At 31.1% G+C, this 19,194-nt stretch overlaps 1 protein-coding gene across 1 annotated transcript in view; it reads left to right on the top strand.

Moving 5' to 3' along the window:
• Nucleotides 1-3,376: 3,376 nt before the first annotated feature.
• Nucleotides 3,377-19,194, top strand: part of TBC1d7 (TBC1 domain family member 7) — a 39,080-nt gene continuing 23,262 nt past the window's right edge. Inside the window, exons 1-3 of the mRNA XM_067270901.1 lie at nucleotides 3,377-3,588; nucleotides 11,033-11,217; nucleotides 13,176-13,316. Of these exons, the coding sequence (XP_067127002.1) occupies nucleotides 3,399-3,588; nucleotides 11,033-11,217; nucleotides 13,176-13,316 (516 nt within the window). The 5' untranslated portion in view covers nucleotides 3,377-3,398. The remainder of the gene's footprint in view (nucleotides 3,589-11,032; nucleotides 11,218-13,175; nucleotides 13,317-19,194) is intronic.

The following is a 19,194-nucleotide window of genomic DNA, read 5'->3' as shown; positions in this document are numbered from 1 at the left end:
TTCAGCGCTGCTTTCCTGTACGCCTAGAAGTTTGACAATGGCGTTTGGAATGTCGAGCATGATTCCACTGACTTTCCAAACGCCATTGTCAAACTTCTAGGCTGACAGGAAAGCGGCGCTGTACGTCCGACGTACACGTTTTCGCGTTTAAAACTTGGGCCTCAACAATGCCACCTAGATTATCTAGGTGGCGTTGGCCTCAACCTCGCTATTTACCAATATTGAAGAAACACTGACCTCTTTTTGGCGAGAATAATACGTGTCGTGAATCTTGATTAGTATTTTCTTTAATGCTTTGTTAATATTAATAAAATGCGATAATTCTACTGAATTAAAATCAGTTAACCGATTTCAAAAATTTCCGGTTTTTGTCAGCACTAGCCTTAACTACATCGGCCATTCAACTGTCTCACTATTTTTAATCTTCATTTTATTTATGAAGAAGACCGTGGTACCGAAGAATCTAGGGAAACCGTGTTCAAATGTTGGGTAGGGATCTCAAATTTTTTTGTTGTTTTGGCAGCCAGACAGTGGGAATAGTGCACCTATTGTGGGTCACGATCTATATTATAGATCATTGTCCACAATAGAATCATATAGTTTTCATATGATTGGTATAGAGCAGGAGTGGGCAAGCAAGAGTTCAGTGGGAGCCACAATGTAGGTTTTGCAAAATGCATGGGAGCCGCAGTTCTGTACTGTCGTGGTGGATAGTATGGTAAGGTGCACGATTTTATTATATAATATAAATATAATATAAAACAAATATTGAATTTTTTTAATAAACATATTTTCACAAAATTATAAAAATAAAACTCTAAAAATATTAATAAAAAACAGAAATCAACACTTTCAGCAAAGAGCCGCACGTAACTCAAAAAGAGCCGCATTTGCCCAGGCCTGGTATAGGGTGTCGTCGGTGATTTTTTGGAAAGAATTCCAAAAAATCAATTTTTTAACCCATTCTTTGAATATACATTGCAATCACATTTTTAGTTTTACAATTATAGTCATGGTGGAAAGAAAGCTTTCATCTTTGTAAACTTGTGAGTTATTTCTAATGTATAAAAACTACTGTTTTGTATTATATCGCACTTTTATGATATATCGGAATGTATTCATGTTCAAATAGATGGTCTCCACCAGTGGCCGAGTGGATAAAACTAGTAGAGGGGGATTCGCGTATCGTCAATGGACTAGTCACGTGGAGTTTTCCAGGTTTTCTTCACATTTGTAACACGTAAATAGGGACCAGTTTCCCATAGAAAGTCCTTCCGGGAAGTACACCTCTCGGCAAATCGCCCACGTGTCACATTTTCGTATACGCAGGGTGGGGAAGGTGGACAGCTGCCCAGGGTGGTAAATTGCTAGAAACGACAAAATTGACCGAAAAAATCAATAAATCAAATAATGAAACATTCTTAATTTCAAATAATCGATACTTTTTAAAAATAATTACAGTGGTGCCTCATATAACGTACTTAATCCGTTCCAGGTGCACGTCCGTTAAGTGAAACGTCCGTTATACGAAACGCATTTTCCTATAGTAATACATGTTAAAACATTAATTCGTTCTGCAGCATAAAATAACCGTACTGTATCATAAAAAAATGAACATGGGGTGCGTTCTTTTATTCCTCCGCGTAACTTTGCGCGAGCGACATCCGTTTAAAAATTCCTGCGGAACGCGTTCCTAAATTCCGGTGGGAGTGCGCGCCGTCGAACGGACAAAAATGGCCGCTTGTAGCAGTAGTTTACGGTGGAAAGCAACATGGCGTCTTCCGTGGCTCAGATAGTTTCGTTTCCGGGTCCATTATGTGGATTTATGAATGAAAATTTAGAAATTGTGAAAGCGCGAGATAGCGTACGCGGTGATGTAAGTGTCTTTACGAATTTTTTTCGAATGGTAGCTGGCATTCTAATTTTTTTCGTGGCTATTTTGAATGCTCTTTCAACAAATAATCCATTTTATGGTTAAATTTTACAATTGAAACCCTTCTTTTGCCTTTAAAAGCTCATATTTTAGAATTATAGATTCCTCCATCACCATACTATCGATAGTGCGGGCGCCGCCATCTTTCTTTCTTTCACCGTCGTTCCTAAATGCCTACAAACTGCAGCGCACTCCCGTAGTTGCGGAGACGCAGAGCGACCGCTATTAAAGAACGCACTCATGATGGAGCAGTCACCGATTATGCCGGAAAGTTCGTTGTTCGCAGCCAGTCCGTTGCTCGAGTCACGTAACGGCCAAACAGAAAGTCCGTTGTTCGCAGCGTCCGTTATTCGAGGCGTACGTTATACGAGGCACCACTGTAATTAAATGTGTGAGGTCCGAGCCCTTGGATCTTTCGATGAAAATACACTATGCCTATGTTTAAAAAGAGTGGTAAATAATTGCTAGGTTGGCAGCTGCGTACACGAATAAAACCAAAACGATCAAAATAAATCGATTATTCTCCATTTTAGAAGAGATGGAAGGAGTGACATTTAAAAAAAATTTATTTGTGTAAAATCTCGCATATTCACGACAATAATTAACCTGTATTTTTCAAGACGATTAGTTATATCTATATATAATTGGAGTGAAAGCGTTTAACGCGTTAAGACCTTAATGTACTAGTATCTCCCATTAATCAATCAATCGACATATAAACAATTTCAGTACTTTGTCCCACAATTCGTGCTATTGTTTTCTCACTTAACATTTATCATTTGTTTATAATACAAAATATATAGCAAATCCAGATCGTGCAGCTTATAAAATTTTTATAGAATACTTTGTCTCTTTCGGAGACATTGATTTTAATGAATTTAACATGTAATTATAAAATTTGTTAATTTACGGACGTCGGAAAATCTTCAAAAAAATTGTTTTAAGGTCCGATTTTTACTAAAACGTTAAATTTATACATTTTTCAAATTATTTTAGTATAATTTACTTCAAAAAGAGATATACAGACGGCCGGATGGCCGAGCGGTCAAGGTGGCAGCCTACCGCTCTGGGTACCCCAGGAGTTTTTCGGAGGATGTTTCGACCGGATATGTCTGCCCTTGTCTTTCACCACCCGACCACCCCATTGTGAGCCTGCTAAAACAGGCCCTCTTAGTGCCCACAGGGCGGAAAGAGCAAAAAAAAAAAAACAAAAAAAAGATTTATATATGTTGATATTGAATATTTTTATTTCAATCTTTTACAGTTCAGGAATAAATTAAAGTTAAACTAATTCTTATAAAGTTTTTATTCAGATTATTTTGAGTATTTTAATAGAAGATAAATATTCTTAAATAATAATAATAATAATAATAATAATAATAATGTATATATTTTTCATTTTACCACTTAATTAATTCAATCAGCCAATAGGGGACACTAAAAGTGCAGCAGACGAAAATACAAAATGGCAGATGATAGTCGTAACTTTCGATCGTATTATTACGATAAAGTCGGATTCAGAGGCGTAGAAGAAAAGAAGTCGTTAGAAATTTTATTAAGAGATAAACCAATTGACATGGCTAAGTTGGCCCAGTTTTGTCTTAGGTTTTCTCTGCCTTCTATGTACAGAGAATACGTTTGGAAGTTATTGCTTGGTAAAAGGATATTCCTAACATTAATAACTAAATCATTGTTTTTATTATGATATTAATCGTATATAAGTGCATATTGTATATTAAGTAATAGGTTGATGATTTGATTACAACCTCATAATATAATATACAATTTTATAATGAAAACAATCATAATTCAATTTTTAGCACGCTCCACTATAGTGGTGAAGTGCTTATGTTGGACTTTTGTCAGTCTATATTTCCACGCGCATGCGCAATGACTTCATTTCCTTTACCTAAGTGTTATGGTCAAGTGGTCTAGGTGGCAGCCTGCTGCTCTGGGGACCCAGGTTCAAATCTCGACAGGTTGAAAAATCCCTAGGAATTTTTTGGGGAGTGGTTGGTCCGGATATGTTGGGCCTCGTCTCTCACCATCCAGCCGCCTAATTGTGGTCCTGGCTGAATCCATAATGAGTTTGCTTAAAGAGGCACTCTTGGTACTTACGAGGCAGAAAGAGTTAAAAAAGAAAACCGAAGTGTTATTTTCCATTCAATCCATTTATTGCACATATCCACACACATGCGCAATGACTTCACCTGTAAAAACCCTTTTCAGACTTGTATTTCTTCCTAGAATCGAAATAAGTCAATTGAAGTCTTTGTATAAATGATAACATTTCTTCACATTCAATTCTTTTATTTCATATATTGAGCTTTAACTGGATTATTGTACATTAAAAACCTATTTCAGCAACTGTTTTTAATTTTATCTAATGCTTTCGACTGTATAGCCATTGTAGGGATAGAATTTTTTGAATAGAATTCTTTAACGTTTAAATATTATGTTCTAAACCATTAATTTAGAACATAATATTTAAATGTTTATGTCTATAAACCACATCCCTTAGGGTCAATTTACACACAACAGTGACGTGCCGGCACAGTGACCGTTTGGTGCATAAACATCGATAAATATCACACATAGCCAATTAGAGTTTCATCTACGACACGTAATCTGTATTCTGTCAATCATACAAGTGTCATACATGAAGCTCTGATTGGCTATGTGTGATATTTATCGAAGCTTACTGCACTGTGTCGGCACATCACTGTAGTGTGTAAATCGACCCTTACTGTATAGTCAGTGAAAAATTCTTCTGAACAACTACTTGATTCCAAGAATTTATAAAATTTATTTTAAACAAAATTAATATTTGATTTGCTTTTGTGGAACGTGCTATCAGATTGGCTTGGCCAATCTTGTTTAGAATAACAAGCTGTTTGGCTATTTAATTTTAAAGATCTGTGATATTATAATTTAAAATTATTTATCTTATATATGATGTCATAATTAAGGTTTTAGTTTCTAGTGACCCACTAATCATATACAAACAGAATTAAAACTGATACTTATTAAATAAAGTATTCCTTCCTTTAGTATTCCTTTCTCATTCACACATTTCCAAGTATTTGAAAATATTTCCTTTCCACTCAAAAATAAAATGTGTATAAAGGTTTATGGCTTTGTGAAACTTCTTTTTTGAGTTTATGCTGTTGAAATAAATAAATAAATTTGTCGGTTTTGTTTACACGTTTATTGGGCCGCATTCGAACTTGCCTTTGGCCACATGTGGGCCGCAGGTTGGACACCCCTGATTTATAATATATAATTATTGAAAAAACATAATTTATATACCACAAAAACCTTATATGAATGACGAAATTAACTGTTATGTTTAATTAAGGCGAGTGGTTTTGGTTGTTTTAAGTAATACAGTAGAGCATCGATTATCTGACTTAATTGGGGACTGGGGTTGGTCGGATAACTGAAAAAACGGATAACCGAAAAGTATGAAAAAATACATTATTAGTATAGTGTATTAGGCCTAGTTTAAATACTAGCCTCCCTCTCATGGTCGAGCCAGTGCTGCCAGCTAAAACATGCAAAAATTTAACAAAAATAATATTAAAGTAGCCAAGACATAACCAAATATTGTAGCGCAACATCACTAGCAGACATTTGAATTTGCCGACTAGAACGCAGTCGGTTAATCGGGGGTCGGATAATCGATGCTCTACTGTAATTGTCAGGCAAGTGGAAATTGAATACGACAGAATGGAGTGTACAAAGTGACAAAATGAACAATATTTGAAATTTTGTCGAAAATATTTGCATTAATTATACAGAATGGTTAATTTTTTTTTTTCACTGAAAGGTTTTTGTGGTATTTTATATGGAAAATTTTATAGGGATTTGGGAAAATATTGTGTTATTCATTGTTTGAATTTTTAGAAATGTCTAACAAAATAATAACAATTCAAGAAGCATTACAAATATTACAAGTGGAAAAAACTAAACATTAAATTTGTTGAATCATAAAAATTAACGTGAAAGCATTATAAAATTTAAACTTATAAAGTTTATTAAACATAAAATGAAAATATTGTAATATTATCTCAGAACTCTAGGATAATAATGATAACATTTTACAAAAATTCCATTACAGATTAAGAATAATAAGATGTACAGTACAGTACTAAAGTATATTTGACTATTTGGTCAACTGTCTTTCTTGTAATAAATATAATTTTCAATGCACAGTACAATTTATTTTTATTTAAATTATCCAAAGTGGTCTTAAAATTTTGAATTAATGCAAGTATTGTAATATTAATGTATTGATACTTGTATGTGGGGGAATGACAGTACAATCTATGAAAGTCAAATTATCCAAAAGTTTGTATTATTAAACTTCAAATTAATGAAAATTTATTTTATTAGTACTAGTCTTTTTATGATTTAGATTGTAAAGACTATTTTGAAGATTATAGAAATAGTTTGTTTGAATTAACTACATTTTAATTTCATGATTTTTAATAATTTGTTTTTCTATTTTTGATTAAATTTGTTGTAATATTATAACTGAGATTTCAATGTTATAAACTGTAAAAATTACCTTTAATTATCTGTAAAATATTGCATCTTAAGTAATAAATTATTTTTTATACTATAGATTATAATAAGTTTTAATTTTATATAATAAATAAAAGTTCAATGATTTTGAGTATTTAATCTCTGTATATCTAGAAGTCATTGATTTTTATTAAATATTTGAAGTTATCATTCATTTCTTGTAGTATCCGTTGATGTGAGTTATCCATATCATTTATTTTAGGCATTATCTTATCTTTATAGGCTTTTATGTATCTTATCCATAGGCTTATCTAATAAAAATATTACATGCTAGATTGCTAATTGTCCTACTAACATTTATTTTATTCTTTTGTTATAATCTAATATATGAAGAAGAAAGTTTATTCTTTATACATTTTGACATGGTTTGAAAAAATGCAGTTAAACTTTTTAGGATCCATCCTCTTATTTAGGGGATGTCAATACTACTTTTGGTGAATTAATTTCAACTATCCTGCAGGATGGTGTCATTCAAATTGAAAAATTACTTGATACAAAGTCACCAACAAGCACAAAATATGTTTTTAGAGGATTTCAAGGGTGCCAAGTTTAAAACTTTTGGTCCATTTTTTGCAAAATTTGATTGGTTGGCCAATTACCATTTCACATTTTGTTGTAAGTGGTATATTAGGATTACATTAGAAAAAAATTTGTATATCTTGAATTATCTCATGCAGGCAGAAGTCAATGATTACATGTATTTTCTGTTGAAAAACATCAATTCCTGTTTATCTGAACAATGAAATTGCACCGTTCTGCATCTATGCTTGAAAATCATATACAGTTGATTTTGCTTAATTGGGACACATTAGGACTAATCTATTTTGGCTCAATTTAGTGGCTGCCCCAATTAAACAAACTAATAATAAATTCTAAAATAAAATATGTAATACATATGTGACTGGAGGGACAGTATCTCCTTGGTACCTTGTTGGGACTGACACTACCATGTCCCGGGTGACATGGAATCCGAGACGGTGTGTTGATTCAGTCATGCGAGCAGCCGCGTTCATAGGTGATTGGATTCAGGATGGAGATGAGGTGAGAGACAGCGTACCAGAAGTGAATCACTTGGATAACAGGTTAACAACCAATAACGATTTAATTTCAGTGGAAAGGAGTATATAATACAATACAATAGACATATCGGGATAGATATATATAGATTTAGCCTATCAATCTATTGGTTGCAAGAGAGAGAGAGAGTTTACAGGAGATACGCATGGGGATAAATACCTTGTCGAGAATCTTGACACGATTCAAGCCAAATGGGCCGAATGGGAGAAAGTTCTCAAGGGCAGTTCTTACTTCAGGCGCACAACAGGCATCTCAGGAAGGTAAACCATAAGGATGAACTAGATGATATGAAGGAATGATAAATCTGTATAATCCACAGGTATCCAACAATTGAAGCTCAAGGATGACTGGATCAAGGAACTAGTGACAACTTTCAATGATGGGTTAAAATCCACACACCTTAGAAATCGAGTTGATGTTGATGACGACTCTCTCTCATCATTTCATCCTCCTTTTTATTAGGGGGGCTTCTTTTGGGTTTTTCCCATGACTTCACTAGAATTTTTAGCACATTGGGGCCAATAGTTAAAATTTCACTTGTGGGTTCTGGGTGACACATTGAATGTGTCACCTTCAACAAGGAAACAAGTCTGTGGGAAACAGTTTTAATTGTCTCTGACTTTTTCATTTTGTCTCTCTCTAAATTTTTTGTAGAAAATCATCAACAAAGGGCCCTACACCACATTCGGCTCACACACATAGGTAAATAAATAAGTAGGTAAAAAATAATAATTAGGTATCTATTTTAATGCTTTATTAAACCAAAATACAGAAAATATTTGTACTATAAATTTGCCAGACTCATGACGATAGATAACTGATTTGCATCATGCTAGTGTTGCCAAATACAGTATTAGTAGTGACATACACAAGGGTTGGTTGTTCGATTCGTTCCTGATCAAACGATTTTTCCTTTCTCCCCTTTTTAATTAGAACATGTTCTAACTAAAAAGGGAGAAAGGAAAGGGTTTGCCCAAAAGTCACCTTACAGTCTTCCTTTGAGCACAGTTTCCTTTACTTCGAGAAGGGCCACTTCAGCAGGAACATCCATAGAATCCGTCAACTCCGGATGCTGGTCTCAATGATCGGATGGCTGCTGTTCAAATCTAGACATAATTATGCACACAATATCTTCCAAGGAAACTCTAGCTATCTTCCAACTCAGTTGAGAGACCTTGAAAAATTGTCCGGGGATCTTTGTCCCTTCGCTTTTAAAGGGATTGTCTGGTCCAATCTGGAGCAGGGTCAGAAGCTCGCATTCAGGTCTTTCTCAGACGGGATCCTCTTGTGATACATCCCTCTATGGTGACTGCCTCCAGAAAAGCTGAACTGCCCGAGCAAAAGACAAAATTGCTTTGTCTCTGCCAATCGTTAGGCCTATATGACTTTAGTGTACGTAGTGTCTACATATTTTCGGAAGATTTCTAAAATATATCAAAACTTGCTAAATTCCTTTTCTGCTACTGTCCCAATTAAGCGATTAAATTATGTATTAATTTATTAGTTTGGTTTCTGTTCTTTGAGATTTGGCCCAATAAAGCCCCAATTAACCAGTGGTCCAATTAAACGGAATCGACTGTATATATAATTTTGTTATAATATAATGATAAAAGTTTTAATTTTAATTACATTCTCAATCTTTTTATATTAAGCCCAATTTTTCTTTAATACGTTCTTGGATTCTGATGAGCTATTTAATATTTGTTGATACCATATTAATACCAAAATATTATGATGATTAAAAAATCTGGATGACTAATTAAAAAATCTAATTAAAATTATTTACTTCATTTTTATATTATATGAATTTTTATTGTCTGAAAGTACTTGAGAAGATTTTTTTTTTAGTTTTGTTTGACTCTGATAAAGCAGAATATTTTTTTTCTGTCTATCTTAGTTAGTTGGAATTTTCCTTGAATATTTAATAAAATTTATAACTTTTAATAAAAAGTGTACTAAAAATATATTTTTTAATATTATATTTTATTTATATTGCTATGCTAATTTATTAGTTCATTTTAAAGATTCATTTCAGTAAATTTAATTCCTGAGAAACTTCTATACAGGTACTCCTCACTTTATGACTGAGTTTCGTTCCGACGACTACATCGTTAAGCGAATTGGTCGATAAGCGAGGAGCTTGCACTGGGAATATAGGATCATTGTAAAATTATACAAATTGTGCAACAAACTTCAAATTTATTCATAAAAAGACTATTATAGTATGCTATTTGCTTATTATAGTATGCTTAGTGCGCATGTCACCATTTACCACTGACCGACACTCAAGCTGAGAAAGGGGATTCCCCGAATTGCAGGTCGAAACTCGATTGGTCATAAGTGCGAGTGGTCGTTAAGCAGATAGGTCGTAAAGTGAGGAGTACCTGTATTCTAATTTCACATTATCATTATATTATTTAGATCAGTGTTTCTCAAACTTTTTGGTCCGCAATCCCCCTTTGCACTTATAAATTTCAAAGGACCCCCGAAGAATGTGTGTGTAGAAAAACATCCCAGAGGGAGGGGGTTCATTTAAATTCAGGAGGAGTAAATTTCTTTTGTTTAATTAATCTATTCCATGTTGAAATTTCTCTCTGTTGCGTGTCGCTTTGCGTTGAATTTTTGTCAATGTTAAGACTAATGAAATTTAAAAAAAAAATTATTTCTTTATTTTTCACAAACAAAATAAATATATTGAAAAATATAAAAACAAAAAACATTATATTTTGGAAGTTAGTCTCAAAACGTTCCGATTCAGCACAACACGTCCTGAGAAAAACGAGCAAAACTTACCACTCACAATGGGAAAAAAGTCTTGTTCAAATACTGGCGTGTCCTTAAGTACCCTCTCATGGTCACGCCAGTGCTGCCAGCTAAAAACGCATATCAACTAAAATATTGGAGTATTCCAAGACAGAGCCAAATATTGCAGCGCCACAGCACTAGCGGAAATTCAAATTTGCCGACTGAAACGCTTTTGGTTGATCGGTTTTCGGATAATCGATACTCTACTGTATTTCTAACTCCACTTGCCTACAGACGCAACGCTGCTAGTGAACACCGTTCCAAATGACAACGCTGTTCTATCATAGTTTAGGCAGAGAGTGGAACTTGGGGGATTCCCCAATAGTGCACAAATTTATGAATATTATATTTAGGCTTGTATTTAAATATTTATATTGTTTTTATTATTTATATGTGCAATTTATTTAAGTAAAAATTATTTTATATATTTTTTATTTCTATTATTTCTAAACATGAATCCATAGTAAATTTATAAAATATTTGAAAAAAATTGATCTGGCATCAATTTTTCAGCGACCCCCCCCCAAATATTTTTCATGACTTCCACTTTGAGGATCACTGATTTAGATCATAAGTATATTTTTGATTATTATACTTTATAATTTTAAAAATTAAAAAATTTTTTTAAAGGCATTCTGTCAAGGAATTCAGATAGTCATAAACTTGTAAGTCATGAGCAAAAAGAACAGTGTAAATATTTAGAACATTCATTACGTTTAATGCAGAAAATAAATGATGATACAGCACCAGCAATTACATTGACATATATGTTGTTATTGGAACAAGGAAGACTTGTATTAAATGAAGAAAGACAGGTAAATTATAGTGTTATTCTATATTTTTATTTAAGAGGAAGTTTACAATCACTGTTTGATAAGGTGGTGGAAAAATTGTAAGTAGTAACAGTGTACAATAATTTAAAAATAAAACTGATGATTACCTGCTCTTAATATATATTATACAGTTATTATATTATATTATACACTGTCCAGTCACATTAATGTGACCACCTGTCAAAAACCAGAATAACCACCTTTCGCAGCATGGACCGCTGCCAGACATGCAGGAAGAGAGTCAATGAGGTTCTGAGGTTCTGGTACTCGCAGGGATGCATTCCCAGACCATAATGCTCCCACCTCCAGCTTGGACCATTGTGGCAATTGTTGCAGGGTATTTGCTTTCAGATGCCTCACACCGTATACACCAACATCCATCTGTCCGATGGAGCATAAAACATGATTCATTGGAAAAAGTCACCTGTTGCCGCTCAGTGGACGTCCAGTTGCCGTACTGGCGTGCAAATTCCAGCCTTTGTTGCCGATGAACAGGAGTCAGCATAGGTGCTTTAACCAGGCACCTGCTGCGGAGGCCCATATGCAGCAATGTTTGCTGAACCGTCGTTGAGGAGACACTTTTGGTAGCTCCTTGGTTCATCTGGGCAGTCAGTTGGTCAGCGGTTGCATGTCTATCTGCCTGAATACATCTCTGCAGCCGTTGTTCACCTCTGTTGTCTATGGCCCGTAGTGCACCACATTTGCCATGTCACTGATTTTGGATAGTGCTATTTTGCCATGCACGGTATACTTTTACCATGGCGGCATGCAAACAGTTTACAAAATTAGCTGTTTCAGAAATGCTTCCACCCTTGGCCCAGAAGCCAATGATCATGCCCTTTTGGATGTCGGATATAATCGTGTTGTACATCCATTACGCCAACGATTGCAATGTGTTTCGCTTACCTCAGATACCCTTTATATACCCTCCACTGCAATGTGTTGCTACCTGCCACCTGTGATTAGTTATTTTATGTTGATGTCAACAGTAAAGGGTGGTCACATTAATGTGACTGGACTGTGTATATTATACATTTTACACTTTTATTCAGTTTCTTGTTTAATTTTATTTTTAAAATAAAATAGATTTTATTAAATTTACATTGCTACTATTTGGAGAAAAATATAAGATTGTGTATGTTTTAATATGATGTGCCTTTATGAAAATTTCAACTTTTCCACATTGTTTACATTTTAAATATTAGTTATACTTAAAACATCTTGTTAACAATGCCAAAATAAAGTCACTTAACGAATACTGAGTCAAGACAAATTTTGGTCTTTAAAAACTCTTGATTGACATGAAATAAAAATTGTTAAGAAACTCAATTCTTCAAAAACTATAGTAAACAATTTCCTGCGAGATCCAGACAGCTATGGAATGAAGAAATGAATTGGGAGAATAAATTTACTAAGTTAAATAATTTTACCTATAATGTCAAATTTTTTATATACGATGTTATATAGATTATATTTATATGCAAATATAATTTATTTAATAAAAATTATCAGGACAAATAATTGTAAAAATTAACAAATATTACTAAACAAATTAACTATACAAATGAAGTCTTTTTGTTCTTGTCCCCATTTCAATAAAATAAGTCTTACGGTGGACTCAATCTTTTATTGGAGGCTACTTTGTCTGCTTTGTTATGCAAAACATTAAAAAAAGAAAAACGTACTTTCGGTGATAGCAGAATTAAAAAATATAAAATACATTTTATAAAAATTGCCGTATTTTATTTTATTTTTTTAATGTTTTGCATAATGAGGTGGCTGAAGTAGCCTCCAATAAAATAGCCTTCAACTTTGCTTTAAGACTGTTATTTTCCTGAGGTGTGAACAAGAACAAAGAAGACTCTTCATTTGTATAGCCTAAAATTTGTTAATTTTTAAGATTTATTTAATTTATTCTAATTTTTAAATGCTTTTTATAGTTTCAAGAAGAAGAAACTAAAAATATTATTGCAATTGCTTCTGCTTTTACAAAAATGTGTTCATCTAAAGAAGATGCTTACTGGATGACTAGAAACTTTTGTAAATGTCGATATAAATTCTCTAATATATTACCTACACTTGTAAGTTTCAGTATTTTAATTTTCTTTGTATGTTATGCAATCATTGTTTTAAAAATTTAAGTAAACTTTGATTAATCAAGTTTTTAAGTGAAGTTTAATGCAGAAAATTAAATATTTTACATAAGATTAATAATGTAATTTTTAATTCAAAAATACCTTTAGTTAAATCTATTACACGCCTTTAAAGTATCCAGCATACTGTTAGATTTTCATAAGAACGTTTTCGATCACTTTTAGAGATCATCTTCAGTTACCCATTAAAAAGAACGAACAAAATTCAAATTTCTTTTTAATGGGTAACTGAAGATGATCTCTAAAAGTGATCGAAAACGTTCTTATGAAAATCTAACAGTATGCTGGATACTTTAAAGGCGTGTAATAGATTTAATTTCTGATTTGTTTGTTCCAGTAAGCATTTATTATTATACCTTTAGTTTTTAATACATTTAAAATCATTTTAAAACTATTGATTGTTGTTATTGTTGATATTTGTATAGCAGTTTAGAATAAAGAATGCTCATACTATTTATATTTAATAATTATAATTTATATGTTCTTGTGTAACAAACTTGTCTTTGGTATATAAGTTAATAATTATACTAACTTACTCTCAAAACATATATCGCTAATAAAGAGCATGTGAGGTAACCAGATGTCTCATTTTACAGTATTTGATATGTCCCAGTTTCCACAAATGCCTTTAGGACAAGAATTTGTCTCATTTTTGACAAATAGGAAACTTTTGCAAAGCTCATTTTTTAAAAAAGATGCAAGAATATTAATTAAGTTGTTTCTTCTAGATTTCAGAATAATATAAATGATGATGTAGAGCTCAAAAAGTGAGTGGTGAAGCCTGAAGGTAATTAATTTTTATAGCATATATTATAATATATGTTATAAAAATTAATTTCTGTTATAAATGATGACAAGTTATTTTCTGAATTCACTTAAATGAGTATGTTAGACCATTATTGGTTTAATTTTTCAACTATTTTAAAAACAATGACATAAAAATAGTAGAACTCCAAATTTGAACATGTTATACTTTCAAAGAAGGCATTGGCTGAAAGAGCTTTTACTTATTAATAGAATATGGATTCCACAAAAAAATAAACAGTTATCAATAGCAATATTAAAACTATTGGTACTCACAAAAGTTAATATAGAAATAGATTGTTTAAAACTTGGGTTGATGGTTGGGTGGCTGAGGGTCCAAAGGCTTCAACCTGCTGCTGTGGAGAATCTGGAATTGAATCTGGGTTAGCAAAAAATCTCATGGGCAGTTCTGTCTTGAATTTCTTGGGCTTTGTCTCTCACCATCTGGGCACTCCTATTTATGGGTCTTGCTGAACCTATAATGGATAAATTAACGAATCCATTTGGTAGTATAAAACTTGTACAATTAAAAATAAATGTGAATTATGTTCTTTATATTCAGTGATTTGTTTTGTACAAGTTGTTTCTAGTAATCGTTGTATTTTTTCTATGTAAATTATATTTTAGTAATTAATAACAGTTTTTTTATTTTCATTGTAAGAATGAATTTTGTATATTACTATGGTACTATACATAATTTTCAGTTTATGTAATTGATATAATTTATGTAAAAAAATAAAAAAATATAGTTTACATAATAACTCTTGGATGTCTTCTGTTTTGAAGTTTAATGACAATACAAAAATATCACATTTTTGAGTTTTAACTTTGTAAAAAAATTTTTTCTGCTATTAATTGTCTTTTTAACAAAGTTTTTCTTTGAGCTACTATTACTGTTACTTCTGTGGTTGGTGTGAAATTGGATGAAAGGATGGACTCAAAAATGTAATATTTTTGTATTGTCATTAAACTTCAAATATATATATATATATATATATATATAAATTTAATAATAGAGTAAAATTTATTTATTTTTTTTTTTTTGGTGGTTTTCTCAGTGGTGTCTGATTTTGTGTTCAAATATTTTTGGTCATGTTTTGTACTTGTTAACTACTAAAAACTATAGCAAATTATTTTTATCTTTATTAATATTGTATGTCATTTTTATAAAAAGTATTATATACAGATTTAACAAACCTATTCAATTTTGTGGTGATCACACACTATAATAGCAATTCCATATAAAGATAAATTTTCTCCGGTTAATAATTATTCTAATATATTTAAAGCATTTTAATATCAGTATTGTGATATCATGTGCTAGAATATAATACTACAAAATATGCTTCAGAATCATCATAACTGACTAAATATTTTAATACAAATAACTAAAAAAAAAGAAAACAGAAAAGGTATTCAGAATAGTTTTCTTCTTGAAAATTCATGTCTATTTTTATTTATACTATTTATTATAAAATGCATTATACGTGAATTTGTACCAGTATTTAACCCTTCGTCACGCGCGTGCGCAGTCAAATCGAAATCACGCGCGCTCGGTCAATTCGGCACCAATTTAAAAAATTAATTAATAAAAATTTAACATCGAAAAACGGGTATTTTTACTTTAATCCAGTTTATTAATATGTTTGTAATCGAATTCAGTCAAAAAAGTTTTAATTTCATCATAATTTATTGATGATTTTAATTTTTTAATATTAGAAGGTAATTAGCATAAATTACAAAGTGTCGTGTTTCATCTTCGCTCCCGTTCAAGTTTATTGCTCTAGGCACGCGCCGATGTTTGTTTTTAGTTCTACTGGTGATTAGGCTTTTATTTCAACCTCGTCCGTTTTGGTTACTGAAGATGGGGAGACGGGCGTCACGTGATCGCTTACCTCACATTTTACCACAGAAATTACCTTACCTTGAAAGTTTTATTTTTTTTCTCGATTTTAATTATTATTAACTATCTTTTTTTGATGGATTCTCATACTTATATGTGTTATGAAGTTGCAGATATTTTTTTTATTAAGTTTTACAAATTTATGTTTTTTTCTTCGATTTTTATATATAAAATATACGAAAATTCAAATATTTATTAAAATTTATCAGAAATGCTGAACTATAAGTACAGTGTGTTTTACAATACTATTGCGAACAGATATCGTCAATTATTTTATAAACATATTTATAATTTTAATTTTTATAAATTATTTAAATTGATGCAACGCGACGCGCTCAGAATCAATTAATTACTGTCGCGCGTTACTAAAGATGGCGATGGGACTCGATTCAATTACTTCTTCATTTCAGATGTTAATTAAAGAGTGTTATTTTAATATAATATTAAATAGTGTATGTTTATTATAATTAATAAATCTATATAGGAATAATATATATTAATTACTGACTGTATTTAAAAAATAAAAAAACGGAACAAAAATATAATAGAAAAAAAAATGTTTATACTACACGAAAATGTTTTTTACATCTATTCTATTAGATCTATAATAATCCTAACGATGGTGGACTTCACGCCGATCTCTGAATAAGCAAGAGACCAGATAATTGACATCCAGGCGTTAAGTGTCGCCTGGATGTCAATTATCTCGTCTCTTGCTTACATCTATTCTACTTTCAATACAAGAGTTATATAAATAATAATTAAGATAAACAGTATAAATTGGTAATACAAATAAAATTATATTATATATTATTTATTTATACATTTAAATATTCATTTCTATTATTCGTTTATACATTTTACATTATACAATGCTAAAACTTTATGTACATCTTGTATTGCAAAAATTATAATTAGCGTGTGCAAAAAAGTTAATTTTTTTATTTTCTAGGTTAGGCATACGGGGTTTCTTTCACTGATTTAGCAGACAGGACCTTTTGGATGCAGTATTCAACAAATGAACAACTTTTATTGATATATATATCAATAAATGTCATTCATTTGTTGGATACTTTATCCAAAAGGTCCTGTTTGCAAATCCGTGAAAGCAAGCCCTTATGCCTAACCCAGAAAATAAAAAAAATACAGAAAAATAGATAATATAAAAAATGAATACGTTCATATAGTGTTAACTTTCTAATTGTGTTCTTCCACTCAGGGAAATGTTGTGATGGTGTCATAAAACTTTAAAAAATAATTAAAAAATACCATTGTAAGAAATTAAATTATTTCCGGTCAAATTTCAGTTTATTAGAAGTAATTCACTTTAAAATAACGCGATTATAAACAAAGAAGCGCGCGCGCCACCGCTGCGGCTATTTTTAGTAACAACGACTGGCGGGAAATTTGAAAATTGAAATCCGAGATAACGCGCGCCATAGTGCCGATTCGGCACCAATAATTAATTAAAAATAACGGAACGCTTTAAGCAAAAAATGAATAGCGCATCATAAAATTGAAGAAAAATTAGACAGGTAATAATTTTTTCAGATTTTTCGGACAATTAGAATTTTTACACGAACTAATTAAAAATCGATTGGTGTGGAATCGGCACTAGGCGCGTGACGAAGAGTTAAACAAATATTAATCAGTTACATATTTGATCAATATAATCTCATATAATGACATAATTCTGAAGCTCTGAAAAATAATTATCTTTAAAAAATACTGAAGTAGTTTTCCTTTTTGTCTTGTGGAGATTCACTTTAATATATAGTGGAACCTGGTTAACTTGAACTGGGATAACTCAAAGTCATTTTCATTTTTTGATGTCTAAGAATTTACATGTTAAATCAAACTGGTTAACTTTAATGGGAGTTTGATATTATATTTTTATAAACTCTTCAGAATTTTAATTTTTCATTAAATAAAATAATTAATGTCAACTATTGAATAAACTAATCAGAAACTTTCTGTAAAGCACTGGGATCACTTACAACTAAAAATAAACATTGTGTTATGGCAGATGAAATGGTTGCTTCCAGAGAGTTTTTGACCCTAGATACTGTAATTGCCGTTTGAACCTGCTTTTTTTTAAACTTGTTTTTTAATTTTTTTATTTTATTTCTGATGAATTTCTCTGACTAATTTAGCTGATGTAATAAATTAATTCATTTTTTGATAAATTAATTTTATAAAAATGATTATCATCTGATTATGTGTAAGAATTTTAATTTTTTCCAGAAAAATTTTAAAAATAAAACAGTCATAAAGAGTTATATGTTTGTGATAAAAAATATAAAAAAAAACCAGATTGATTCTAGGTAAAAAATATCACAATTTAAAACAATCTCTACTAAACACTTAGGAGTGAACAGATCACCCATTTGCGAAAGTATTTCCTGGTAGCTTATTTAACCATTCAGTTAAGCATTTTCGAGTTTTTGTAAAACACTGAGAATTTTACATTGACACAATGATTCTATGTAATAAAACCTGTGAAAATACTGTGTGGATGGTTTATTATGATAAACTGATAAACTGATGCAAAAATCATGATTTTTAGGCAATCCTCTATAACTAAAAATTTTAACTCAAAATCTGAATTTTTTCCCCCTAACTGTTGTACTATATCAATAAATTAATTTACATTAACTATGATATTATTTTAAACTTTATTTGAAAAAAACACTTTTGCTTAGATACTTCATTAGCATCTTTAGTTAATTTTGAAACTTAATCTAAATGAAAGATCATATTAATCAATTTATTGAAATGGTATATTGAACTTATATACTTTGCATAAATTAACAAAATAGTTAGAGATTATTAGAAAAATTTTGCTTTTCAAATAAATTAAACAAAAAAGACAAGAATATTTTCTAGTCATTGAATGTATTTTATTTACAGTTAATACAAAATTGAAAATTTCAATATAAAATATTATCAAATATTTATAACAGTAGAATATGTAATCTCACAAAAAAACATTTGATACAGTATAACTTACATTCATGCAAGTTTTACAAGTTTGAGATTAAAAATTACATTCACAATTTTCTGGTCTAAATCAGGGATGAACAACCTTTTTCTATGTAA

This window comes from Centruroides vittatus, unplaced genomic scaffold (genome assembly GCF_030686945.1).
Source record: "Centruroides vittatus isolate TY-2023 unplaced genomic scaffold, ASM3068694v2 contig_388, whole genome shotgun sequence".
Lineage (NCBI taxonomy): Eukaryota > Metazoa > Arthropoda > Arachnida > Scorpiones > Buthidae > Centruroides > Centruroides vittatus.
This window is presented reverse-complemented; position numbering and strand designations above follow the sequence as displayed.